We start from the raw sequence: 27,231 nt of genomic DNA on the forward strand, positions 1-27,231 counted from the left end.
GTTTTGTATTTTTAGTAGAGACAGGGTTTCACCATGTTGACCAGGATGGTCTTGATCTCTTGACCTCGTGATCCACCCGCCTCGGCCTCCCAAAGTGCTGGGATTACAGGCTGGAGCCACTGCGCCCGGTGATCATTCCTTTAAGTGACTTTGAGTTGAGTTTCTACTCTTGCAACATGAAGCACCCAGAAGAGGCCAGAGAGTCAGAGGAAGCCCAAGCTTTAACACCTCAGGACCTGCTGGGGAGTTGAGTGAATCCTAATTTTGAGACACACTCAACCTCACCATCCAGCATGCTTTTCAGATGGTGGCATCCCCAGCAGCTCTTGGACACAGGGGCCGGAGATGTGAAACTGGGTCTTAACCATCAGCTGCCCAGCTGTTCTCATTCCTCACCAAGACAACTAGGACCCATCAAAAACAAAAACAGCTAAAGTTATACCTGCCACTGGACCTTTGTGGGCCCCTGCATCACTTGTCTGGGGGGACTGGATCAGAAATAAACATTTTTTTCTTGTTACAAGCATAGTGGAGGTATAGGATTGAAGAATCAGAGTGTTGGAGCTGGAAGGATCCTTAGAGATGAGCTGGTCAGATGCTCTCATTTTGCAGTTAGGGAGACTGAGTATTAAAACGTGCACAATGAATGAAGAGCACCCCCCCTCCCCCACCACCCTGCCCTGAAACAGGCTTTGTGTGAGCAACATGGCTGTTTATTCACCTGGGTGCAGGCGGGCTGAGGCCGGAAAGGGCATCAGTGAAGGGCGGTGGGATAGGAGTTTGTTTTGTAGGTTTGGGGTGGGCCGTGGAAAGTTACAGAAGTTAACTGGCAGTTTTTTGCAAGCCGGGAGGGGGTTGTAGGTTTGCAAGCTGGGAAGGGGTTGTAGGGTGTGGAGTCACGAGGTTGGCCAAGCTCCGTTACAAAGTCCAGTGGCCTTGTCAATGGAGGTAGGAAAAAGAAACAATGAAAGAATGTCTCAGAGTTAAGTAGACACCTCAGGGGTTGCTCATTTATTTGTCTTTCTAGGATCTTATAGCCCTTTCAGGTATTCCAACTCCTGAAGGCCCTCTGGAGGTGTACGTGCAGTTCATGGGGGTAGCCATGCTATCCTCCGCTCGGTCAGACCTTACACTCACGCCCACAGCAGGGAGGAATCTTTCTTGCTCAACATCACACAGCATGTTAGTGCCAAAGCTGGTACTCTCCTTAAAGGAGTTTCTCCCTCAGCCTCCCCCTGCAGAAATAAGGCTGGGGTTCCCCAAGCTTGGGAAGAGAGGGGAGGGGACACTGACGAGGATTCTCCCTGCTATGGCAGTTAGTAGCTGCTCCCCATTCACTGACAGTCCTAGCCAGTCGCCCTTAATGACCTCATTATGGTATTTTGATAACACCTTGTGGTTGGCTCAGCGGGTAGTAGGTCTCTAACAAAGCATCAATGACACGTTTTAGATTTTCCACAGAGGAGAAAATCAAGGTCAGCAATCTGGTGGGAAGGAAGACTCCAAGATGTGCCTTGGGGACAGAGTGTATGTGGGAACACTGTCATTTTCACTCAACTTCACTGTGAACCTAAAACTTCTCTAAAAATAAAGTCTTTTAAAACACACACACAGCTGGGTGCGGTGGCGCATACCTGTAATCCCAACACTTTGGGAGGCTGAGGCAGGTAGATCACTTGAAGCCAGGGTATCAAGACCAGCCTGGCCAACATGGTGAAACCCCATTTCTACTAAAAATAGAAAAATGAGCAGGCGTGGTGGCATGTACCTGTAATTCCAGATACTTTGTGGGGGCTGAGCTGGGAGAATCACTTGAACCCAAAAGGCGGAGGTTGCAGTAAGCCAACATGGTGCCATTGCATTCCAGCCTAGGGGACAGAATGAGAGTCCATCTCAAACACACACACACACACACACACACACACACACACACACACACAGTAGTCAGACCCAAATTCAAGTGCCAGTGTGACTTTGGACAAGTTCTTTCACCTCTTAGAAACTGTTTCCTCAATTGTAAAAGGGGGGACAATAACAGTACATGCCTTACAGGGTCACTGTGCAGATGAGATGAGATCACTGTACAGACAATACTTTGCACAGTGTTTGGCACAGAAGACAGTATAAATGAAGCAGTAGCAGCCACAAGAAACAGACCTCTCAGACACTGAACTAGGAAGGAAGGGGTGATTTATTCAGCCAGGAGCAAGACAGCATAGCTGCCTAATAGCCAAGCTCGAGCTTACATAGAAAGTCCCTGCCCTTTTAAAGGTTTACAGCTCTAGAATTTACACGTGAAAGGGTCTTGGGCCATGGAGTAGGCATGGGATATAGTGACTTAGGTGGGGGTTTGATCTTGTTTAAGTAAAAACAATGCCTTCCAGAAAAATTCCTTCACCGCCTGCGATCTATAGGAGGGTGATTAAGGTGGCTGGGTCTGCCAGCCTTCACTTCTCCTATTGAAATGCAGTGTGGAAGTCAAGGGGGGGATGGTCTTAGATGCTAAAGGGTGATTAAGGGTCTCCTCCCGCATAAATATTACCTATTAATTATTTATATTAGTGATCTATAATTATTTATAGTTTATAAGTGAAATTGCTCTATGATAATCTGTCTCCTGTGGACCCATTCTAATTAGGGACAGCCCATTTGCCTCTTCCCGTGTAACCTCTGTTCAGATAGGAAAAGTAAGGCTCAGATTCATATTGATTTATGGAGCTGGGGACCTGGAGTCCAGACTCCAGGAGTCTTGGCTCCACCAGTGACTTATTAGGAACTTAAGTTACTGAGTCCCTTTGAGTCTCAGATCCTCCAGATGTAAAAGGCTATGCTCATATTCTCCACTTCGTAGGGTTCTTGTGAGATAAAGGACTTGGCTCCACAGGTCTGGGAATTCACACCTGCTTTAGTGAGGCTGGGGCATCAGCACTAATGGAACCTGCCACCAGGGGGCAGGCTTGCTATGTACAAATTCCCATCTGCCCAAAATACACACTTGCTTTTTTTTTTTTTTTTTTTTTTTTGTCTTTTATTTATTTATTTATTTATTTTTAACACCCATTATGCCATGAATTCATAGGGAATAGGTTCCAGCAGCTCAGGCTCCTTCCCATTGGTTCTCACAAAGTGTGCTTCTCTGGGTGGACAGGCTGGCGCTTCAGTTGGACCCAGGTACCTTTCTCTTTGGCTTCTTTCTTTTTCTGATCATTTTCCTTCACACGTTTTAGGAAGCTATCTCGGCTCTTAGAGTGCTTGATGTGCTCAATACGCACATTAATTCTCTTGGCAAGAATCTTGCCCTTAACTTGTTTGTTTACAACAATGCCAACAGCATGCTGGGTAACATTGTAGACCCTTCCAGTTTTGCCATGATAACATTTGTGGGGCATTCCTTTTTGAACAGTACCCATTCCCTTGATGTCCACAATATCACCTTTCTTATAGATTCGCATATACGTGGCCAAAGGAACAACTCCATGTTTTCTATAAGGCCTAGAGAACATGTATCGAGTGCCTCTCCTCTTTCCCTTTGTGTTCGTCATTTTGGCGAATTACTGGAAGATGGCGGTTCCACATTTGCTTTTTTTTTTTTTTTTGAGACGGAGTTTCGCTCTTGTTACCCAGGCTGGAGTGCAATGGCGCGATCTCGGCTCACCGCAACCTCCGCCTCCTGGGTTCAGGCAATTCTCCTGCCTCAGCCTCCTGAGTAGCTGGGATTACAGGCACGCGCCGCCATGCCCAGCTAATTTTTTTTTTGTATTTTTAGTAGAGACGGGGTTTCACCATGTTGACCAGGATGGTCTCGATCTCATGACCTCGTGATCCACCTGCCTCGGCCTCCCAAAGTGCTGGGATTACAGGCTTGAGCCACCGCGCCCGGCTCCACATTTGCTTTTTTGAGCATGATTGTCTAACTTTTGATTATGGAAAGATCCAAACATATACAAAAGTAGAATGGTATGATAAGCCTCACGTACCCAGTACTAAGTTTCAACAACTATCAACACTTTGCCAATCTTCCCGTCTCTTTTTGTTGTTTGCTGTGCTGCTAGTGGAGAATTTTAAAGCGTATTCCAGACCTCATTTCATTTCATTCATAATGCATGTGTGCTGCTCCAACTGAAAAATACTTATTTTCAGCCAGACGTGGTAGCTCACGCCCGTAATCCCAGCACTTTGGGAGACCAAGGTGGGTGGATCACCTGAGGTTGGGAGTTCAAGACCAGCCTGATCAACATAAACAAACCTCGTCTCTGCTAAAAATACAAAATTAGCTAGGCGTGGTGGTGCATACCTGTAATCCCAGCTACTCAGGAGGCTGAAGCAAAAGAATCGCTTAAACTCACAAGGTGGAGGTTGTGGTGAGCCAAGATCGCTCCATTGCACTCCAGCCTGGGCAACAAGAGTAAAACCCCATCTCAAAAAAAGAAAAAGAAAAAAGAAAAGAGAAAGACTTACTTTCATAAGCGCTGTCACTTAACAAAAAAGAACAATAACTCCTTAATTTGACCTAAGTTCATATTTAAATTTCTTTTTTTGGGGACAGGGTCTCACTCTGTCTCTAGCCCAGGCTGGAGTGCAGTGGCACAATCTCCGCTCACTGCAACATCTGCCTCCTGAGTTCAAGTGTTTCTCTTGCCTCAGCCTCCCAAGTAGATAGGACTACAGGTGCGCACCACAATGCCTGGCTAATTTTTGCATTTTTTTGGTAGAGACTGTGTTGTTCACTGTGTTGGCCTGGCTGGTCTTGAACTCCTGGCTTCACGTGATCTGCTTGCCTTGGCCTTCCAAAATGCTGAGATTTCAGGTGTGAGCCACCATGCCCAGCCTGTATTTAAATTTCTCAAGATGTCTTTTGACAGTTGACTCATTTGAATCACGATCCAAATGAGGTCACTGCTTTTGGTAAGTCTATTTAACATTCTTCTCCTTTCCAGTTTTACTTCTGTATCATGAATCTATTGGAGAATCCAGGACACTTGCCCTGTAGAACGCTCCACATTTGGAGTTTGACTGATTATGGTCTTTGTCCATCCCTCATATTTCTGGTAAACTGATAGTTAGATTTTGGCTTGACAAGGTTTAGGTCGGTCCTCTTTTTCTTCTTCCTTCCTTCCTTCCTTCCTTCCCTCCCCTCCTCTCTCCCTCCCTCGCTCCCTCCTTCCTTCTTTTCTTCTCTCTCTTTCTCTCTTTCCTTTTCTGTCACCCAGGCTGGAGTGCAGTGGTGAGATCTGGGCTCACTGCAACCTCTACCTCCCAGGTTCAAGTGATCCTCCCACCTCAACCTCCCTAGTAGCTGAGATTACAGGTGTGTGCCCCCACGCCCACCTAATTTTTTTTTTTTTTTTTTTCCCCAGTAGAGATGGGGTTTCACCATGTTGGCTGGGTAGGTCTTGAACTCCTGATGCTAGGTGATCTGCCTGAGTGAGACACCACGCAGGGCCGGTGGCCTAACGCACAGATTTAGTCTCTACATACCATTTTCCAGTTTTGTTCCCCCCTCAAGACAGAGTCTTGTTCTGTCACCCAGGCTGAAGAGCGGTGGCACAATCTCAGCTCACTACAACTTCTGCCTCCTGGGTTCAGCGATTCTCCTGCCTCAGCCCCTGGAGTAGCTGGGACTACAGGTGCCCACCACCATGCCTGGCTAATATTTGTATTTTTGGTAGATGGGGTTTCATCATGTTGACCAGGTTGGTCTGGAACTCCTGACCTCAGGTGATCTGCCTACCTCGGCCTCCCAAAGTGCTGGGATTACAGACATGAGCCACCATGCCAGGCCAAAAATACGTTTTTTTTTTTAAGATGGGGTTTCACCATGTTGGTCAGGCTGGTCTTGAACTCCCGACCTCAGGTGATCTGCCCGCCTTGGCCTCCAAAGTGCTTGGATTACAGGTGTAAGCCACTGCGCCCGGCCCTACTTTCTTTTTTTTTTTTTTTTTTGAGACGGAGTTTCGCTCTTGTTACCCAGGCTGGAGTGCAATGGCGCAATCTTGGCTCACTACAACCTCTGCCTCCTGGGCTCAGGCAATTCTCCTGCCTCAGCCTCCTGAGTAGCTGGGATTACAGGCATGTGCCACCATGCCCAGCTAATTTTTTGTATTTTTAGTAGAGACGGGGTTTCACTATGTTGACCAGGATGGTCTCGATCTCTTGACCTCATGATCCACCCGCCTCGGCCTCCCAAAGTGCTGGGATTACAGACTTGAGCCACCGCGCCCGGCCCCCGCCCTATGTTTTTAAAGAGAAAAAATACATACTGCTAATTCAGATCTAAGTTTATCCTAAGCTTCTTTTACACTTGTAACATTTTCTCATACACTGAAAAATCTTGATTCCTAATGCTATTGACCTAATTACTGATTTGTTTTTTCTTATAATATCATAGTTTCAAAATAGCAATATCAATATTACTATTAGCCATAAGACTCATTATTATTTTGAGACATAGTTTTGCTCTTGTCGCCCAGGCTGGAGTGCAACGGTGCCATCTCGGCTCACTGCAACCTCTACCTCCCGGATTCAAGTGATTCTCCTGCCCCAGCTTCCACAGTAGCTGGGATTACAGGCATGTGCCATTATGTCCGGTTACTTTTTTTGCATTTTTAGTAGAGATGGGGTTTCTCTATTTTGGTCAGGCTGGTCTTGAACTCCCAACCTCAGGTGATCTGCCCACCTTGGTCTCTCAAAGTGCTGGATTACAGGCGTAAACCACCACACCCGGCCAAGACTAATTAATACAAATGTATTTCTATGGAGTTTTATTTGTCCTTAGACTATTTCCCATTAGAAAGGTACAATCAAGGATAGGCATGGTGGCTCATGACTGTAATCCAACACCCTGAGAGACAAAGGAGGGAGAATCGCTTGAGTCCAGGAATTTAAGAGCAGCCTGGGCAACATAGTGAGACGCCCATCTCTACAAAAAATTTAATTAGCTACACCTATAGTCCGAGCTCTTCAGGAGGCTGAGGTGAGAGGATCCCTTGGGCCCAGGAGTTGGAGGTTAATGAACTATGATCACCACTGCACTCCAGCCTGGGTGACAGAACGAGAACTCGTGTCTTAAAAAAAAAAAAAAATCCAAATACTTAAAAAGCCATTTGAAATTATTTTCTCTGTGTGGTTACACCACCAATCTGATATTACAGATGGTTCACTTGTTACCATTTGTTTTTAATTTTTATGGAATACTTTATTCTTTTTTTTTTTTTTTTTTTTTTTTTTTTTTTTTTTTTTTTTTAGAGAGAGAGAGTCTCGCTCTGCTGCCTATACCAGAGTGCAGTGGCACGATCTTGGCTCACTGCAACCTCCACCTCCCAAGTTCAAGCAATTCTTCTGCCTCAGCCTCCTGAGTAGCTGGGATTACAGGTGTGTGGCACTACACTCGGCTAATTTGTTTGTATTTTTTATTTTTGTTAAAAACATACCCAATTCCTGCAGATTTTGTTTGTATTTTTAATAAAGATGGGGTTTCATTATGTTGGTCAGGCTGGTCTGGAACTCCTGACCTCATGATCCACCCACTTCAGCCTCCCAAAGTGCTGGGATTACAGGTGTGAGCCATTGTGTTAAGCTGCTTATATAGAATGGGAATGGGAAGTACTATTTTAGAAACTTGTTTCCATTCATTCCCATTCCTATCCCCTCCAGCCCACATAGGCAACCATTTTTTAGAAGTTTGGGATTTATTCTTCCATTGTTTACCTTTTAAATATAAGTATTTAATGTATATTTATCTCTCCATTACTCACATGGAGTAGCAAACTATAAACCCTGCATGCACTTTGTTTATTTCACTTAATAATAAACATAGAGATCACTTTATATTACTATATATAAGAAATCTCCAACTTTTTTTTTTTTTTTTTTTTTTGAGACAGAGTCTTGCTCTGTCACCCAAGCTGGAGTGCAGTGGTGTGAACTCGGCTCACTGCAACCTCTATCTCCCAGGTTCAAGAGATTCTCCTGCCTCAGCCCCCCAAGTAGTTGGGACTACAGGCGCACATCACCACACCCACCTAATTTTTATATTTTTAGTAGAGATGGGGTTTCACCATGTTGGTCAGGCTGGTCTCAAACTCCTGACCTCAAGTGATCTGCCCACCTCAGCCTTCCAGAGTGCTGGGATTCCTGGTGTAAGCTACCACGCCTGGCCTCATCCACATACCTTTTCACGGCTGTATAGTACTTCAGCCTGTGTATGTACCGTAATTTATTCAATCAGTTCTTTATTATTAGACATGCAAGCAGTTTCCAATCTTTTGCTATTCATTAAAGCAATAATGAATAACCTTGTACATACAGGTTTCTTGGTGTGTTTGTATGTGTGTTTGTCATTACATTACTAGGATAGATTCCTTGAAATCTAGTATTTGACCTAGGGTTACTGGATCAAATAATATGGCTATATATTGCCAAATTTCTTTGTTAACACTTATATCACTTTGCCTTCCCATCAGCAATGTATGAGAATGCAGGTGTATTTTGATATCCTATCAGATCGAGGAGGCTTCGGAGATGAATCACAGGCAAGATTCCTATCCCCAGGAATTCTCCGTCTTTTAAGAGGCCTACGGGCAACAACAACAAAAAATGACATAACATACTAAGCAGGAGGCAGATTCACCCTGAACCTAATGAATCTTAAGCTTCGGAGTCCTTTGCTTATAAGGACCCTTTCCAATGTTCCAGGTATGTATTCACAGGGCCATTGTATAACCTTTTCCCTAAGGACACTTCAAATTATTTAAGCTTCAGGCCCCACAAGACCTAAACCCACCTCACGGACTTTACAGCGAGCCTAAATCGAGGACGAGGGTGGATTTCAAATCTCATCTGCAGCTAACTTGAGAGCAAGAGTTCCTATGATATTCAATGACACACAAAGAAAACACAAAGGCTACTTTGATAGAGAGAGAGGTTCCTCCCGATTTGGATCAATAACCCACACAGGTAGCTAGCTGTGTACACAGAGCCTTCTATATTTTCCCTTTACTTTTGAGGGCGGGAAATAAGTCTTGGCCTGTCACCAGTGTTTCCAGCAGACAGCTGAAGACCTGACACTTGGATGGCACTCAGGACAAAAGTCTGAACAGATTACAGAACCGCTGTGGGGTTTTTTTAAGGGGACGGAGTATTACACCAGGGGAGTGGGTATTCAAGGTAGACACACCCCAAAAAAGACACTTCAGTAAAAACAGGCAGAGGTGTTTTCTCGATAAAACCTCCCCTTGTGGGGTTTGGTTAGGGTTAAACAAGATCATTTATATATGTAAAGACAACCCAGTCTCAGACTCTCGGGAGAAATGGCATAAATGGAGAACAGAAAATAAAATGGGTTGATCTTTGAGTACAGCTACAGGGATTCTTTGTACATCGTGCCTTATAGAGCGAGCGCTAGGAAAAGGAACCATCACCTTGCTGACAAGTAATCGGTACAAAATAAATCGGGGAAGAAGGAATGGACGTTTCTGGCAGATGCTTACTGATCTAACAACTGGATGACTGAGGGGTCCGGGCCTGAGTGACCCCAGGCTGGCTGTGGAGCCGACAGCGTGCGGGATCTGGCTGACAGCGTGTGGCACCCGGGCGACTGCGGCAGCGGCGGAGCCCCCATTGACCGTCCTGCCCCGAAAGGCCCCGGAGCGCGGTGGATCCGGGCTCTGACCGAGTCCTCTCCCGCGCGCCGACTGCAGACCGACCCTCCACCAGGAGTCTCGGGGGAATGCCGCGGTCACTGCAGCCAGGTGCGAGCGCCACCGTCCCCTCCCTCCCAGCGCCGGGCAGGGGGTTCCTGGCTCCCTGCTGCCACCGCCGGGGAACAATAAGGCGCCGGCTTCTTTAAGGGAGATACCACCGCGCCGGCGGGGCAGGGGACGGCGTCTTCCCAGATGATCGCACCCAGCCCCGCGCCGCTGCCGCCGTCTCGGCAACTGCATCGCCCGCAAACACGGCTCAGTGACTCGGACAAAAGCTGCAGCCACCCTCCAGGTGGGGCGAACGCCAGGCCTTCTTGCTCGGGCCGCGCCTTCACGCGGGCCCGCCAAAGCAGCACCGCGCCCCGCAAGCACCCAAGGCCCGCGCAGAAGAAGATGCACGGGGCGTTCCATCCCAGCGAGCCCCGCACCCCAGCCCGCAGCTTGGTAGGTTGGAAGGGGGGTGGCGAGCGGGAGGGGATGCCACGGCGGGGCGCACGCAGCCCCAGGCCGGGACCTGCCGCTGCAGACCGTGCCCGAGGCCGCGGGCCCTGCGCGCCCGCTGCGGCTGGAGGGTGGCCGAGCCCCCGCGTGGCACGGTCTCGCGGTTCCTGGGCCCGGCCACCCCTGCGGGGAGCTGCACCAGTGGTGCGCTCCGGAGCGCGCACACCTCCGACTCCAGGCTTTACAAATCCTCGGGAGAGGGAGGTGGCGAGCGGAGGGCCGGCCACGCGCCTGATCGGTGGCGCGGAACTTCCCGGCTCGCGCTACGGAAAGCCGGAGGGGGGCGGGGCCGCCGGCGTAAGGGGGTGTGTCCGCGCGCACCACGGGGGCGCGCGCCGGCCGCTGACTGGAGGCGGCGGCTGCAGCGGAGGCGCGAGCTGCCCGATAATGGCGGCCTGCAGAGCCCATGAGAGGGAGAAGCGGCAGCATCTACCCTGAGGTAAATCTGGCTCTTCGGCGTAGCGGAGAGGCCCTGCTGCAGTGCCGACAGCCCTGCATGTGCCTCCATCCCCGGGATGTCTGTCACAGACCTGTCAGTGGAGTCATCCTGGGGAAGGCCCCGCGCCCCTCAGGCCACCGGCGCTAGCGCGGCCTCCTCTCACACCCGGGCCACCTCCCCGAGCCCCGGCCCTCAGCCCGCAGCCCCCAGCCCCGAGGAGTCGAGGCAGCTGCAGGGCTGGCTCTTCCGGGCGGAGGGGCTCGGGAGGCTCCCCTCCGGGCTTCATCCGAGCGCGGCCGAGGAGGGGGAGGGCCTGACATTTGGCCAATGAGCGCCGCCTGAGCCGCCGCGTCGGACAACACCTCTGGCCCGGACCGGCCCTTCCTGGGCGCCGGCAGGTGTCTGGCCTGGCCGGCCCGCGTCCCCGCGCCGGGTTAGAGCGGCGAGAGCGAGGTCCCGCCACTTGCGGTCGACAGTCACTTAGGTTCGCATCGGAGGCATCATTAGATCCGGGATCCCACGGGTCGCATACGAACCCCGCTGCTCCCTGATCGCGAAGGTGCTCCTCCCCCTGGGGACTGTACCCGGCTGGAGAGGACACGGGACTGCTTCAAAGACACGAACCACCTCGAGTGGATGTGACTGGCGGCCGCCGCAGAGCAGGAAAGCTCGTCTGCCGTGCAGTCGGGGCAGAGGATTCTGTGGCAGGAAATCAGGCACTAAGAAGCTGGGTAGCGATTTGAAGGGTGGGTGTCCGGTTAGAGGAAGTGGGGCCGGAAGCAATCTCAGAAGTCATTTCTGGATTAAATCCATCCTATGGACTTAACGCAGCAGATCCCAACTTCTCAGGCTCTAGGGTCAGCAGCTTTTTGCATCCCCCGCTGAACAGGATAAATATTGCACAATCTCAGGTTACTTTTCTTGCCCGTGGTAACAATCTACAAATGAGAATTCGTTCGTGAAGTTCGTTAGAATCTAGAAATTCTTTGGGGAGTGAGGAAGCACACTTTAGACTTTCTCCATTCAACACATGAGCATTTCTGTATAGGGCCTTTGCTCTCGCCTTTAAACCATTCCCTACGTTGAATTCCCAAGAACTCTGTTAGAGAGCCCCTTGATATGCAGGTCTCTCTCGCTCTCTTTTTTTCTTTTTTTAAGAGACGGCATTTCACCATGTTGGCCAGGATGGTCTCGATCTCTTGACCTAGTGATGCGCCCGCCTCGGCCTCCCAAAGTGCTGGGATTACAGGCGTGAGCCACTGCGCCCGGCCCACAGGATCTTTTTTGTTGGCAAAAATGACCTAGAACTATTGTTTACTCCCTTCTGATTAGTAAAAAGAAAACATAAGTAAAAAATTTTAAATAGCTATTGTTAAATGACTACAAAAAAGGTAACTGTATTCAGCCGGGCGCGGTGGCTCAAGCCTGTAATCCCAGCACTTTGGGAGGCCGAGGCGGGTGGATCACGAGGTCGAGAGATCGAGACCATCCTGGTCAACATGGTGAAACCCCGTCTCTACTAAAAATACAAAAAACATTAGCTGGGCGTGGTGGCACGTGCCTGTAATCCCAGCTACTCAGGAGGCTGAGGCAGGAGAATTGCTTGAACCCAGGAGGCGGAGGTTGCGGTGAGCCGAGATCACGCCATTGCACTCCAGCCTGGGTAACAAGAGCGAATCTCCGTCTCAAAAAAAAAAAAAAAAAAAAAAAAAAAAAAAAAAAAAGTAACTGTATTCTAAGTAGCTTACTTTATTTTTAAAGAAAAGTTTCTTCTCCATAAAGTTTATTTTCATTTATTTTGTAAGAAATAAGGAGATGACATAAGAAACAAAATTAAAATATGAATAAGAGTTTGGCCACTTACTTTTCCATAATGAAAACATTTTCAGTTCTGTAAATGTTCTGGTTCACTTTCAGGCCTTAAGCATAAGCCAGGTGTTTGTATTTCTAACTGTGAAGGGGTTTTGTTTTTGCTGTTTTCTGACCATTATGTCTGTCAGCCTGAAGAAGAAGCTGGGATTTTGCTTGCTTGCTTGTTTTTTCCTGATCAGTAGATAAGAATGCTGAATTTTGGGAATGTATTTTTAACAGTGACATTTTCAAGCAGTTTATACAAGAGACAGTATACTGTAGTGCTTAAAATTGTGGTTGTCTGAGGCAAATGGCCTCATTTAAAATCCTAGTTACACCAGTTACTAGCTATCGACCTTAGGCATTTCCTTTAACCTCTCCATTACATAGTTTCATCTATAAAAAGACCATAATAGTATCTATCTCATAAGATTATTATGAGGATTAACCGAATTTAATATTCTAAAGAGCTTAAAACAGTTCCTGATACATAGTAAATACTACCTGTTAGCTTTATTGTTACTATTCTTAAAATTAGATTTTCCCTAGGTAAAGCAAATATCCCTCAAGCACTGCAGACAGTGAAACAGATGACAAGCAAATCATACATAAAAGGAAATACAAGCCAGTAGGTATCCATAATTTCAACAGAGCACTTTGTTGATTTTTCCAGAAACCTCGACCTTGAAGATGGTGAGTAGCCAGCCAAAGTACGATCTAATACGGGAGGTAGGCCGAGGTAGTTACGGTGTTGTGTATGAAGCAGTCATCAGAAAGACCTCTGCACGGGTGGCAGTGAAGAAAATTCGATGTCACGCACCTGAAAATGTTGAACTAGCCCTTCGTGAGTTCTGGGCACTAAGCAGTATCAAGAGCCAACATCCAAATGTGATTCACTTGGAGGAATGCATCCTACAAAAGGATGGGATGGTGCAAAAGATGTCCCACGGCTCTAATTCTTCCCTTTATTTACAGGTATGTGTTGTTAATTGGGAAATAGAAATGATTTGAACATGGCATTGGTCAGCAAGAAGAGGAATGACAGGGTCAAACATTTCCCTTTAAATGCAGGTGTTTTGTAGTTAGAAGTAGATAAGTGTCTGCCAAGAGTTGAGTAGATGTTTGCTTTAAAACAAGGTTTTATTTAAACCTGTGATGCACATACCTAAAAATAACATAAGCCACCTGTTATGCAATGGCACTTTCCAGTCTGCATAGGAATGGGGCAAGATAGGAGCTAGAGAAGTGCTCGAGACTACAGTCTAATAATTTCATTTCTTTGAAATCGATAATTCTGGACTTGACAGAAGAAAAGGAAAAACTCCACAACCGATAGCAACACCCTTAGGTAATTAGACGTCTCTTTTATAAATCACTGGTTTGAATGTCAGCCTTTGCTGTTTTAGAGGGATATTTGGTTTCTTCACCATGCAATTCCAGTTAATTTTCATGAAGTACGTGCTTTAACACCTGAATGTTATTAACAGTGCTAATAGCTAACATTTAAATTCCCACTCAGTTCCATGCTCTGTGTTGAGTGATTTAAAAGCAGTTGCTCAAAACAATCCTATGAGGAAAGGACTATTATTATCTTCACTACAAATGAAGAAACCGAGGCTTAGTATAGATAATGAATTTATCCAAAGTTACATACCTAGTAAGTGGTAGAATTGGGAGCTGGAGCGAAGACTGACAGCTAAAGCTTATGCTCTCTTAACTTCCAAATTATTCTTCTGTAAACCTGGGTAAATGGAAAAACTTTCCTATTTTTCTTTTGTTGGCTTCTGCCAGAAATTTAAATCTCTAGTAGCTCTATACTCAAATAGAAAAGATATTAAGACATAGCTTGTTAAAGTCTAGGGCAAAATTTCTGTTTTATTTATTTATTTATTTATTTTTTAATAGAGACGGGGTTTCACCGTGTTGCCCAGGCTGGTCTTGAACTCCTGAGCTCAGGCAATCCGCCCGCCTCGGCCTCCCAAAGTACTGGGATTATAGGCGTGAGCCACCACGCCTGGCCGCAAAATTTCTTAAAGCTAGTCATTCTTGGAAAAGAAAACAACTTTGAGTGCGTCTAAATTCAGAATTTACCATCAGATTTTTACTATTTAAAAGTCTGCTTTTGGGCGGGGCACTATGGGCTCATCATGCCTGTAATCCCAGCACTTTGGGAGGCCAAGGCAGTTGGATCACCTGAGGTCAAGTGTTTGAGACCAGCCTGGCCAACATGGCAAAACCCCGTCTCTACTAAAAAAATAGAAAAATTAGCCTTGCATGGTCATGTGCAACTGTAATCCTAACTACTCAGAAGGCTGAGGCAGGAGAATCTCTTAAACCCAGGAAGCAGAGGTTGCAGCGGGCTGAGATTGCACCTTTGCACTCCAGCCTGGGGGACAGAGTGAGACTCTGTCTCAAAAAAAAAAAAAAAAAAAAAGAAAGGCTCTTTTGGCCAGGTACAGTGTCTTTTTTTTTTTTTTTTTTTTTTTTTTGAGACGGAGTTTTTTTCGCTTTTGTTACCCAGGCTGGAGTGCAATGGCACGATCTCGGCTCACTGCAACCTCCACCTCCTGGGTTCAGGCGATTCTCCTGCCTCAGCCTCCTGAGTAGCTGGGATTACAGGCACGCACCACCATGCCCAGCTAACTTTTTGTATTTTTAGTAGAGACGGGGTTTCACCATGTTGACCAGGATGGTCTCGATCTCTTGACCTCGTGATCCACCCGCCTCGGCCTCCCAAAGTGCTGGGATTACAGGCTTGAGCCACCGCGCCCGGCCAGGTACAGTGTCTTATACAACACTTTAGGTGGCAGAGGCAGGAGGCAGGAGTATCACTTGAACCCAGGAGTTCAAGACCAGCCTGGATAATATAGCTGTACCAAAAAAAAAAAAAAATTAGGCGTGGTGGCATTCACCTTATACTCCCACCTACTTGAGAGGCTGAGGTGGATCCAGGAGGCAGAGGTTGCAGTGAGCTGACATTGTGCCACTGCACTGCAGCCTGGGTGACAGAGCAAGATTCTGTCTCAAACAAAACCTCTGTTTTTAAAACAAGAAAAGCTTTTGGAGTCGGAACAACAAAACAAATACATGAATGTATATATTAAGAAGCTTGCAAGTTTCTTTGTATGATGAGCAAATATTAGTCTTGAGAACTTAATTTATATTGCAATTTAGCACTCTGTGCCCTGAAGTTATTATTATTATTATTATTTTTTGAGATGGAGTCTTGCTCTCTTGCTCAGGCTAGAGTGCTGTGGCGTGATCTCGGCTCACTGCAACCTCCATCTCCCAGTGATTTTCCTGCCTCAGCTTTCTGAGTAGTTGGGACTAAGGCGCCTGCCACCACACCCAGCTAATTTTTGTATGTTTAGTAGAGACAGGTTTTTACCATGTTGGCTAGGCTGGTCTCAAACTCCAGACCGCAAGTGATCTATCCATCTCGGCTTCCCAAAGTGCTGGGATTACAGACGTGAGCCACCACACCTGGCCAGTGCTCTGAAGTTTTCTGTTTTATGGCAGTAAAAATATCTATTTATATCATTTTATTGCTTTTCTAAATGTGCTTATTATGTAAGTTGAATTGATAGAAAATATTGGAAACATTCTTACTCTATTCCCTCTTAAAAGTGGATACAGGCCGGGCGCGGTGGCTCAAGCCTGTAATCCCAGCACTTTGGGAGGCTGAGGCGGGTGGATCACGAGGTCGAGAGATCGAGACCATCCTGGTCAACACGGTGAAACCCCGTCTCTACTAAAAATACAAAAAATCAGCTGGGCATGGTGGCACGTGCCTGTAATCCCAGCTACTCAGGAGGCTGAGGCAGGAGAATTGCCTGAGCCCAGGAGGCGGAGGTTGCGGTGAGCCGAGATCGTGCCATTGCACTCCAGCCTGGGTAACAAGAGCGAAACTCCGTCTCAAAAAAAAAAAAAAAAAAAAAAAAAGTGGATACAGGCTCACACCTGTAATCCTAGCACTTTGGGAGGCCGAGGCAGGCAGATTACCTGAGGTCAGGAGTCTGAGACCAGCCTCGGCAACATGGTGAAACCCCATCTCCACTGAAATACAAAAAATTAGCCAGGCATGGTAGCATGTGCCTCTATTCCTAGCTACTCAGGAAGCTGAGGCAGGAGAATTTCTTGAACCTGGGAGGCAGGGATTGCAGCAAGCCAATATCACACCACTGCACTCTAGCCTGGGTAACAGAATGAGATTCCATCTCCAAAACAGAACAAAAACAAACCAGAAAGGGGGATAGAAAGCCCGACATGGTGGCTCATGCCTGTAGTTCCAGCACTTTGGGAGGCTGAAGCCAGCGATCACTTGAGCTCAGGAATTCAAGACCAGCCTGGGCAAAATGGTGAAACCCCATCTCTACAAAAAGTACAAAAAGTTAGCCAGGTGTGGTGTCGCATGCCTCTGGTCCCAGCTGTTTGGGAGGCTGAGGTGGGAGGATCACTTGAGCCCAGGAGGCAGAGGTTGCAGGAAGCCTAGATTGGGCCACTGCACTCCAGCCTGGGTGACAGAGCCAGACCCTGTCTCAAAAAAAAAAAAAAAAAAAAGTGGATAGAACCTTGCTGAACTTTACATTTAGTTTTAGAGACTAAGATGCATGATCTCTTTTGAAGTAGAAAAGCAAAGATATTTTAAAAAGATTTATTAGCTGAGCGTGGTGGCATGTACCTGTAGTTCTAGCTACTCAGGAGGCTGAGGCAGGAGGATTGCTAGAGTCCAGTTCAAGACTGCAGTGAGCCATGATTGCACCATCGCACTCTAGCCCAGGTCATGGAGTGGGACCCTGTCTCAAAAACAAATAAATAAACAAACATATTATTTAGTGCTGAGTCCAGATCTAGCAGTTGTTACAGTAGCTAGGCATTAACTCATAAAGTATTTTTTTTTTCTTTTCCTTTTTTTTTTTTTTTTTTTTTTTTTTTTTAGACAGAGTCTCGCTGTGTCACCAGGTGCCAGGGTGGCGTGCAGTGGCACGATCTCAACTCACTGCAACCTCTGCCTCCCAGGTTCAAGCAGTTCTCCTGCTTCAGCCTCCCAAGTAGCTGGAACTACAGGTGCACGCCACCACGCCCAGCTAATTTTTGTATTTTTTAGTAGAGATGGGGTTTTACACATGGTCTCAATCTCTTGACCTTGTGATCCGCCCACCTCGGCCTCCCAAAGTGCTGGGATTACAAGTGTGAAGTTTTACGGTGTAAGGGCCTACCAGACTTGATATAGTGATTTTTTTTAATTTTTTATTTTATTTTTTTACTTATTTATTTTTTTAAAAGACGAGGTTTCACTATGTTGGTCAGGCTGGTCTTAAACTCCCAACCTCAGGTGATCTGCCCACCTTGGCCTCCAAAGTGCTTAGATTACAGGCGTGAGCCACCACGCCTGGCCAATTTTTTTTTTTTTTATATAAAGATGGGGTTTCACCATGATGGCCCGGCTGATCTTGAATGCCTGACCTCAGGTGATCCACCCACCTCGGCCTCCCAAAGTGCTAGGATTACAGGCGTGAGCCACTGCACCTGGCATATAGCGATTTTTTCCATCTAAAGCACCTTTTTGTTAGTAAATCTCTTTCATATTTTAAAGCCTGATAGACCTGTGTTTCACTTGTGATACTTTTCGCTAGCTGAATGACCTTGGGTAAATAACCCAACTCTTCCCCTAGCATCTGTTTCTTCATATTTAAGATAAGGGGTAATATCTACTTTGTATAGGAGTTGTCAAAATTAGAGATGCTGCAGAAGCAATACTTGGTACATGCGAGTACTCAGTAATTGGTATCTCTATTAAAATTGTCTTTCTATGGATTTGTTTAGTTGTCCAGACATTCATCAACACATTTAGCAAGTGCGTTCTCTAAATTTACATCTAGTAAAGACATCCAATATTTACATTTAGTAAAGACAAATCGGTAGTATGACCACTGAGTCCCTATGCATGGTATTTTCCATACAGATTTTAATTTTCCTCCATGTTTTTCCAGATGTCTGCTTCCTTGTTCTTGGTTGGAGGCATTAAATCAGTTCCTGATAGCCAAAAGCCTCACTTAGAAGAAAATGTAAAACAAATAACAGAGGTTACAATCTCATGCATAGGAACCTAGTGGCCAGTCTGTATACTTGTGGTAAATGTCATGAATGAGAAGTACAGGATGCACATAACAGGGAAACCTACATAATCCTATGGTTCAAGAGTTATGAATTGTTGGGTGGGTGCAGTGGCTTACACCTGTAATTCCAGCACTTTGGGAGGGTGAGCCAGGTGAATCACTTGAGCTCAGAAGTTCATGATTAGCCTGGGCAATGTGGTGAAACCCTATCTCTCTAAAAAATTTAAAAAATTAGCCAGGCAGATTGGGCTTAGTGGCTTACGCCTATAGTCCCAGCACTTTAGGAGGTCACAGCAGGCAGATCACGAGGTCAGGAGTTCAAGACCAGCCTGGCCAACATAATGAAACTCTGTCTCTACTGAAAATAGAAAAATTAGCTAGGTGAGGTGGCAGGTGCCTGTAGTCCCAGCTGCTTGGGAGGCTGAGGCAGGATAATCACTTGAGTCCAGGAGGCAGAGATTGTAGTGAGCTGAGATTGCACCACTGCACTCCAGCCTGGACAACAGAGCGAGACTCCATCTCAAAAAAAAAAAAAAAAAAATTAGCTGGGCATGGTGGTGCACACCTGTAGTCTCAGCTACTCAGGAGGTTGAGGCAGGAGGATCACTTGAGCCTGGGAGGTTGAGGCTGCAGTGAGCCATGATTGCGTCACTGCACTCCAGCCTCGGTGATAGAGCAAGACCTTGTCTCACACACACACACACACACACACACGCACTATATATATATATATATATATATATATATATATATATATATATTTGTAGTGCAAAGAGAAGTTAGCTAGATAAGTGAGAAAAATTTCCTAGGCAGAAAAAAACTGTATATACAAAGGTCTTGAAGCAAAAGGCATAAAGCATTTAAAAATTGAAAGAAGGTAGTGAGATAGTGAGAGTTGTTTTAGGTGAGGCTAGAAGGGTCAGCAGGAGTCAGAGCACTCAAGATCTCATAACCCATGTTAAAGAGCTTAGATTATATCCTAAGTAAGAACAGGGAAGCCATTGAAGGGCTTTAGGTAAGGGAAACCAATGGCTAACATCTTCTGCATGTTAAAATAAGCAGATTGGATGCTGCATTTCCATAGCTCTCAACCAGAGGCCCTGTGGCCTGTTTTCATATGGTCTGAAGGGCCTGTTTTCGTATGGTTTAGATGCTAAAAATGGTTCTTAGATTTTTTAAGACTTGTGGGGGAAACAAAAAGGCAAGGAAGAAGTATATGGTATTTATGTGGCTGTCAAGTCTAAAGTATTTACTATCTGGCCTTACTCTAAACCAGGCGTACCCAAACTACGGCCCCCTGAGGCCATTTATCCGGCCCCCTGCCGCACTTCGGGAAGGGGCACCTCTTTTCATTGGTGGTCAGTGAGAGGAGCACAGTATGTGGCGGCCCTCCAACGGTCTGAGGGACAGTGAACTGGCTCCCTGTGTAAAAAGGTTGGGGACGCCTGTCTAAACCATTCTTTGAATGCCGGCACTCTGCATGACTGAAAGCTATTTAGGAAGTTTGCTTTTGAGAGTAAAGATAGGGCCGGGCGCAGTGGCTCACACCTGAAATCCCAGCACTTTGGGAGGCTGAGGCGAGTGGATCACATGAGGTCAGGAGTTCGAGACCAGCCTGGCCAACATGACGAAACCCCATCTCTAGTAAAAATACAAAATTTAGCCGGGCATGGTGGCGCATGCTTGTAATCCCAGCTACGGGGGTGCTCAGGCAGGAGGATCACTTGAACCTGGGAGGCAGAGGTTGCAGTGAGCTGAGATCCTGCCACTGAACTTCAGCCGGGGCAGCAGAGTGAGACTCCAGCTCAAAAAAAAAGTGAGTAGGCCGGGCGCGGTGGCTCAAGCCTGTAATCCCAGCACTTTGGGAGGCCGAGGCAGGTGGATCACAAGGTCAAGAGATCGAGACCATCCTGGTCAACATAGTCTCTACTAAAAATACAAAAAAAAAAAAAAAAAAAAAAAAAGTGAGTAAAGACATCAGTGCACCTGGTAAATAATTATGTGATCTGTACCTATTCTTTCATTTTCTGTCTCACTGGCAAACACATGCAACAAGGAAAACTCATGCAAAACAGGTATCTGCAGATCATTGCAATTACTATTGCCTGCCATGTGGAGAGATGGCGTGAAGGGATGTTCTTTGCTTCTGCTTGCACAAATACTAGAGGAATTTAAATGTGAAATTAGCAATTCATTCACTCTTCAGCAGCTCTTTGGCCTTTTCTGTTTAACTCATAGGTCTGAAAAGAACATCATACAACAAATACTTTTAAAAGACTATACTGTATTTTAGAGGGATAGTTCATGTCCAGTAAAGTAATACCATTGAATTTCAAGAAAAGTATTATAATTAGATAATAATAACGAATAAAACTGATTTAGTCTAGGTTTTCGGCTTGTATTAAAGAAGAAATTATGAATTCAGAGTTGATTTTTTTATATCAAAATGCATATTTGAAAACAAAACAAAAATGAACAATTTTTTAAAATTTATATTTGATTTTTATTGGTTTTTAAAAGCCATCCAGTGAAAGAGATAGCCAACATATTTGCATTCTGCTTATAGAAGTTTATGAAGTAACGGTGTCAGTCTTTATTTTACTAGTGACTACAGGAACAGTTATTTCTGCAACAACTAGTTCCTTGAACATTTTTCTCTCAATTTCACAGGTTATGTTGATAGCGTATGTGCAATGAGTAAGAAGTATGTTTCAGGTGATTTCACTGAATAGAGTTTCCTAATTGAGGTTTATACCCCAGCTGGCAATTTCCTAGGTCTGTCTGCTGAAACTTTGGTCTTTTCATGAAGCTGTAAGCTAGGTGGGTAGAGTTCAGCTCCACTGCAGCATGGAGAAAATGTGTGGCCGCTTGGATGGATACTTTTCAAAATAAAACTATTTTAAAATTTTTACCTCTTGGCTTAGAGCTTTGGTGTGTATTCATCAGGGACAAAATGACAGTTTGAAGCATTTTTTTTAGTTTTAAATAAAATGCATATATGAAAGCATGATTAAGCTGGACATGGTATCTCATGCCTGTAATCCCAGCGCTTTGGGAGGCCGAGGTGGGCAGATCGCTTAAGGTCAGGAGTTCAAGACCAGCCTCGCCAACATCGTGAAACCCCATCTCTGCTAAAAATACAAAAATTAGCTGGGCGTGGTGGCAGGCGTCTGTAATCCCAACTACTTGAGAGGCTGAGGCAGGAGAATCACTTGAACCTGGAAGGGAGAGGTTGCCGTGAGCTCAGATTGTGTCACTGCACTCCAGCCTGGGTGATGAGCAAGACTTCGTCTCACCAAAAAAAAAAAGAAAGAAAGAAAGCACCGATTAAATATTCATACAGAGTTTCCACTTAAAGGTGGAGACTTGACTTAACCTTTGAATTATTTTCCTATAACTGAATTATATAACCTATGCAGATGATTGTAATCTTTTTTTTCCTTCTTGTAGCTTGTAGAAACTTCATTAAAAGGAGAAATTGCCTTTGATCCCAGAAGCGCCTATTATTTGTGGTTTGTGATGGATTTTTGTGACGGAGGAGATATGAATGAGTATCTGTTGTCCAGGAAACCCAATCGTAAAACTAACACCAGCTTCATGCTTCAGCTGAGCAGTGCCCTGGCTTTCTTGCATAAAAACCAGATCATTCATCGTGATCTTAAGCCTGATAACATCCTGATTTCTCAAACCAGGTTGGATACCAGTGACTTGGAACCTACACTCAAAGTGGCTGATTTTGGTCTAAGTAAAGTTTGTTCAGCCTCTGGACAGAACCCAGAAGAACCTGTCAGTGTAAACAAGTGTTTCCTTTCCACAGCCTGTGGAACAGATTTTTACATGGCCCCTGAAGTTTGGGAAGGACATTACACAGCAAAAGCTGACATCTTTGCTCTGGGGATTATCATCTGGGCAATGCTGGAAAGGATCACATTCATAGACACAGAGACAAAGAAAGAACTCTTGGGGAGTTATGTGAAACAAGGAACTGAGATTGTGCCTGTTGGGGAGGCACTTCTGGAAAATCCCAAAATGGAACTTCTCATTCCTGTGAAGAAAAAGTCCATGAATGGGCGAATGAAACAATTGATTAAGGAAATGCTGGCTGCAAACCCTCAGGATCGTCCAGATGCTTTTGAACTAGAACTCAGATTAGTACAAATTGCATTTAAAGATAGCAGCTGGGAAACGTGACACATATTATTTGCAAATATAGTGGATGATATGCTGCTTCTGTTTAACAGTGATGCAACATTATGTGGCTGAAAAAGAATATAAAAAGCTAGACTCCACCTTCTAAGGGTTTAGATTTTGTGGGATTTTTTTTTCCTCATTTTTCTTAAATCCAAGTTGGCCGTTTTATTAGTATGTTTCAAATGTGTATTACCAATGTGGATGTAAATTTTAAAAAAATGATTATTGGTAGAAGTTTGGCAGAAAATTTCTCTAAAAGCCAAGAAGAGAAGAGAGTCCAGTTTTCTGGAAATATGTCTCTAAGTATTTTAGACATTCCTTGTCAGTATTAGGAATTTCCATGGGAGAAGAGGTTTGCATGCTGGTAATGCAACCTTTGAAACTTTGTAAAGGAAACATATATGTATATATTTATGTATATGTAAGTATGTGAATGTGTGCATTTTGCATTCCATATGAAAAAAAAAATGCCACATCTGTTTAAATTATTTGATGTAGGTTTGGGTTTTTGAGATTTGCTGATGAAAGCAGTGATGAAAAATAAACAAACCTTCCCTCATCTTCCTACTCTTCCCCTCCCTCTAATGAAATCATTGATTTTTTTTTGTAATATACGGCTTTTTTTTTTTTTAAGGCATCATTTTGAAGGGTCTAAAATTATCTGGTAAAACATAAATGAAATTAAGTGATCTAAAGCTGCTGAAGTATGTTTGAGCTCTCCAGTGCCCTATAGCTGCAAGAGTTGAATTAGTCATGCAGTCATATGGTAGCAAGTTGGCAACGACATTGGTGATTCAGTCCGACCTTCTTTAGGTAACTGAGCATTTATTTAACCAACTAAACCACTGCATTGGGATGTTTGCACTTGAACTTCTACAGTCTGATATAAATCTGAATATAGGATTGTTCTGTTTCTGAAAACTTTGCTATGTATGAACTGTAATACTTGACATATTTTTGGTTTCAAGACTTTGTCTAAGCCTCATTATACTGAAGTTGAAGAAACCAAATGAGTTCTACCCTCACATTGCCTGCCCTGATATGGTCACTTGTTGAGTCACTGGAGTTCCTTTCATTCTGGCACTGATGCTGTTTTCTCTTGTCTGATTTGAGACAGTAATGGTAGTAATATGGTTGTTGTAAATGTTGATCACCTTTACCTAAAGTGGGAGAAGATACATATACAGTACGGCAAATGGATAAAATATTGTGGCATCAACTACTTTTCAAGTAGAAAAGTTAATCCATTTTATACAATCACTGATACAGTCTATGTCAAAAACCAACAGACCATTATTCCTCTTGAAGTTAGTTTAATTTTAACTTTGTATGGTTGTCTACAACTTGTTTTCCTATAAATGCAGATAGTTAAAATCTGAAGGAAAGAATGCTTTCCTAAAACAGATCATTAGCCTTTAAGGTTAAATAGACTTTACATTGTATCTAAGTTAATCTTTATAAAGCACTAGAATTTTTGGTCAAAAGTCAGACAAAATAGTATTAGAATATTGAAATTATTGATAGCTTGCATAATCTCAGCTTTTTTGAACTTCCACAACTTTTGGAATATTGCTGTTATGATTTTTTCCCTGTTTAAAATGTGTTCAGAGGAAATAGTAAAACATCACAAAAAAAAATTGCAGTACATCAAATTTCAGTGTTACTTGATCTGGAAGTCAAAAATTTGGACTAAAAGGTTTTATTGAAATAAAGCCTCTTAAAATGAAAATTTGTACTTTTAACATCACTTTCAAGCTAACAAGTATAAGAATTCTTTTGGAAATTAGAGGTGGATACGCACTGGACCCTCATGATAATTGACCCTCTGAATCACCAGATTAGTTTAATTTAACAGATATGTCCAAGGAAGTTGAGCTATAGGGAGTAAGAAAAGGCATCATGATAACCTCTAGTCAGTAACATGGTACTTCAGCAGAGATTCATAGATGATGGTATGCCCATGCTTCATTTGATCTTCAAATATCTATGTGCTTGCAGCCACAGTTTCCTAAGCACATAGTTTTTGGTCCTGCATCATTTAAAATAGTTAATGATTATCATTTATTTGGAAAGATTTTACCTGTGAAGTGAAATTCTTTAATTGGGGGTAAGGGTATATGAGGTGATCAGGAAGTTTCTTCTGGAATTTTCTCAAGTCCTTGTATTCTAAAATAGCCAAGCAAAATGGTAGTAAATTATTTGTCTTTGTTCTTTCAGTCAGAGGTATTTATTAAGTACCTACTGTGTGCTCAGCACTAAAGGTTGGTTGATAAAATGACAATTAAAAAATGGCATTTAGCTAAAGGCGTTTTCCAGCTAGGAGTAAGAAAAGGTGATTAGTGATATGTGGAGATACCTGGATATTTGCTAGAGGAAAAATGAAAGCAAAACATTGTGCACAGTGCCTTGCCCATAATAGGTACTCAATAAGCACTTACTCCTCATAGAGTCTCTTGCCATGGTTTATAGTGTTCTTTGAAATTTGTCTTAATTGAAAAAAGACCAAATATTTCAAATAAGCTTATAGGCAGCTGTGGCCAGTTAAAATATGGGGTTGTACAGTTAGTTCCTAGAATGTTATTTTGCACTAGTTGTCACTTAGAAAGATGGGGTTCCTGTAGATTTTTTGGTGCTAAGGGATACTTTGTCATTATGATGAAGTAAGTGTTAAGTGTCAGATAAATAGCACACAGAATAGTTCTTTCTGCTGGTCTGTTTTTTCTCTTTGTTGTTGTTGTTTTTAATTGTAAATTGTTATCAATCAAACTATTGTAGCAGCTACAAAATAATTCACCAGCATGACAAAATGGTCAAAAAATAAGTCATCAGCACTTCAGAAATGAAAGCAACTTTTGAAATTTTCTGTTAAAATTGTCAAATATATTTTATGAAGAATTTATAAAAGGGGAAAATGATTGTAATTTATTGTTCATGACTTTTTTTTTTAATAAAGTGAGTTTCAACAAAAAAACCCTGAAAATTCTACGTTGCTGCTTTAGTGTCTCTGTGAGTAGTTCTGTAGTACTTTACTTCATGAGCATAAAATAGAGGGTATAAAATCTGAAACAATGTATTTTTCAGACTTACCTATTAAATGAGTCTTTCTGAAGTAGAAGTGATTGCCAAGGAAAAGATGATTGAATTAGAAGATCAGCATTTCAAGTTCTCTAAAATTTTAATGCTGTCTTACTGTATTTGCTTTGCATACAAGAACTCGTATTGCTGGAGATGAAATTTTTTACTCATTTATCCTGTTTCATTAAGCTGAGGATGCAGCTCAGACTCAGCATAATATAAAATACATGAACGGGCCAGGCGCGTTGGCTCACACCTGTTAATCCCAGCACTTTGGGAAGCCGAGTTGGGTGGATCACAAGGTCAGGAGTTCGAGACCAGCCTGGCCAAGATGTTGAAACCCCGTCTCTACTACAAATACAAAAATTAGCTGGGCGCAGCGGCATGTGCCTGTAATCCCAGCTACTTAGGAGGCTGAGGCAGGAGAATCGCTTGAACCTGGGAGGCAGAGGTTGCAGTGAGCCAAGATCGTGCCATTGCACTCCAGCCTGGGTGACAGAGTAAGGCTTCATCTCAAAAAATGAAAAAATACAGGAAAGGATGCAGTTTTTCCAATCTATTCTATGAGACCATGGTTTAATTTTCTATTAAAAAGTCAGACCTACTTTTTTTTAATCGTTTGTGCCTGAAGATACATACAGTCTTAACATTTAGTGGTCTGGTGGAACAGCAGAGGGGAAAAAGGGCAGAAAAGAACTCTACATGTGACCTAGTGAAAGTAGGCATCAAGAATTATGGCTTCAAAAATAAAACCAAAAAAATAGAAAAAAAATGGAAAAAAATTGTGGCTTCTGATTCTTCTTCCTTCCCCTGGTATAACCTTTACAGACAGGCAAATTTTGCTTTCTAGAAATTGTTCTTAATTGAAGCTTTAAATATTTGCATTTAGTGGCATTTTTGTGATCTTTCGCAGTTTACAAAGCGCCTTCGCATGGTTTTTACGTATCTTTTTCACTGAGTTTTACTTAAAATAGGGGCTGATTTCTTGATGAAATTAACAGTTATAATACCAGTTACTGAGAATAATGACAAAGGTTTTACCCTAGGACAGGGTTTTAGTGCCTAATCTCTGACTCCAGATGGAGTTTTCTCTGACAAGAAGCTTTATCTTTCTCACTGAAGTAAGGAACCTTGGTTGTTTTGGTCTTTTCTTTTAAATTCAAATATTGCTCTCTTTGCCAGCCAATCATAGACATCCTCTAAAGCGCAGTGTAATGACAGACGGTTGGTTCATGGTTAGATAACTCCCATTTGAGAAAATTTACAATGCTGCCACACCTCTTAAAGGCAAAGTGCGTCTTTTAGAGGCAGTGCTTTCCCCTTCGCAATGATTTTTCATTGGTTAGAAGGAAAT

The 27,231-nt window shown here is 44.0% G+C and overlaps 1 protein-coding gene across 3 annotated transcripts; it reads left to right on the forward strand.

Annotated features, from left to right (window-relative positions):
* Positions 1 to 9,888: 9,888 nt before the first annotated feature.
* PDIK1L (PDLIM1 interacting kinase 1 like) lies at positions 9,889 to 25,785 on the forward strand. 3 transcript variants are annotated; one of them, XM_039474327.2, is made up of 3 exons: positions 9,889 to 10,145; positions 13,166 to 13,467; positions 22,062 to 25,785. In XM_039474327.2, the coding sequence occupies exons 2-3, from the start codon at positions 13,183 to 13,185 to the stop codon at positions 22,800 to 22,802; spliced, it is 1,026 nt and encodes a 341-aa protein (XP_039330261.1). In that variant the 5' UTR covers positions 9,889 to 10,145; positions 13,166 to 13,182; the 3' UTR covers positions 22,803 to 25,785. The 3 variants fall into 3 exon arrangements, with proteins under 3 accessions (XP_039330261.1, XP_003934872.1, XP_003934873.1); XM_003934823.4 differs by lacking the exon at positions 9,889 to 10,145 and adding an exon at positions 10,521 to 10,641; XM_003934824.4 differs by lacking the exon at positions 9,889 to 10,145 and adding an exon at positions 10,664 to 11,387.
* The last annotated feature ends 1,446 nt before the right edge of the window (positions 25,786 to 27,231 follow it).

Source organism: Saimiri boliviensis, chromosome 11, assembly GCF_048565385.1.
Source record: "Saimiri boliviensis isolate mSaiBol1 chromosome 11, mSaiBol1.pri, whole genome shotgun sequence".
Lineage (NCBI taxonomy): Eukaryota > Metazoa > Chordata > Mammalia > Primates > Cebidae > Saimiri > Saimiri boliviensis.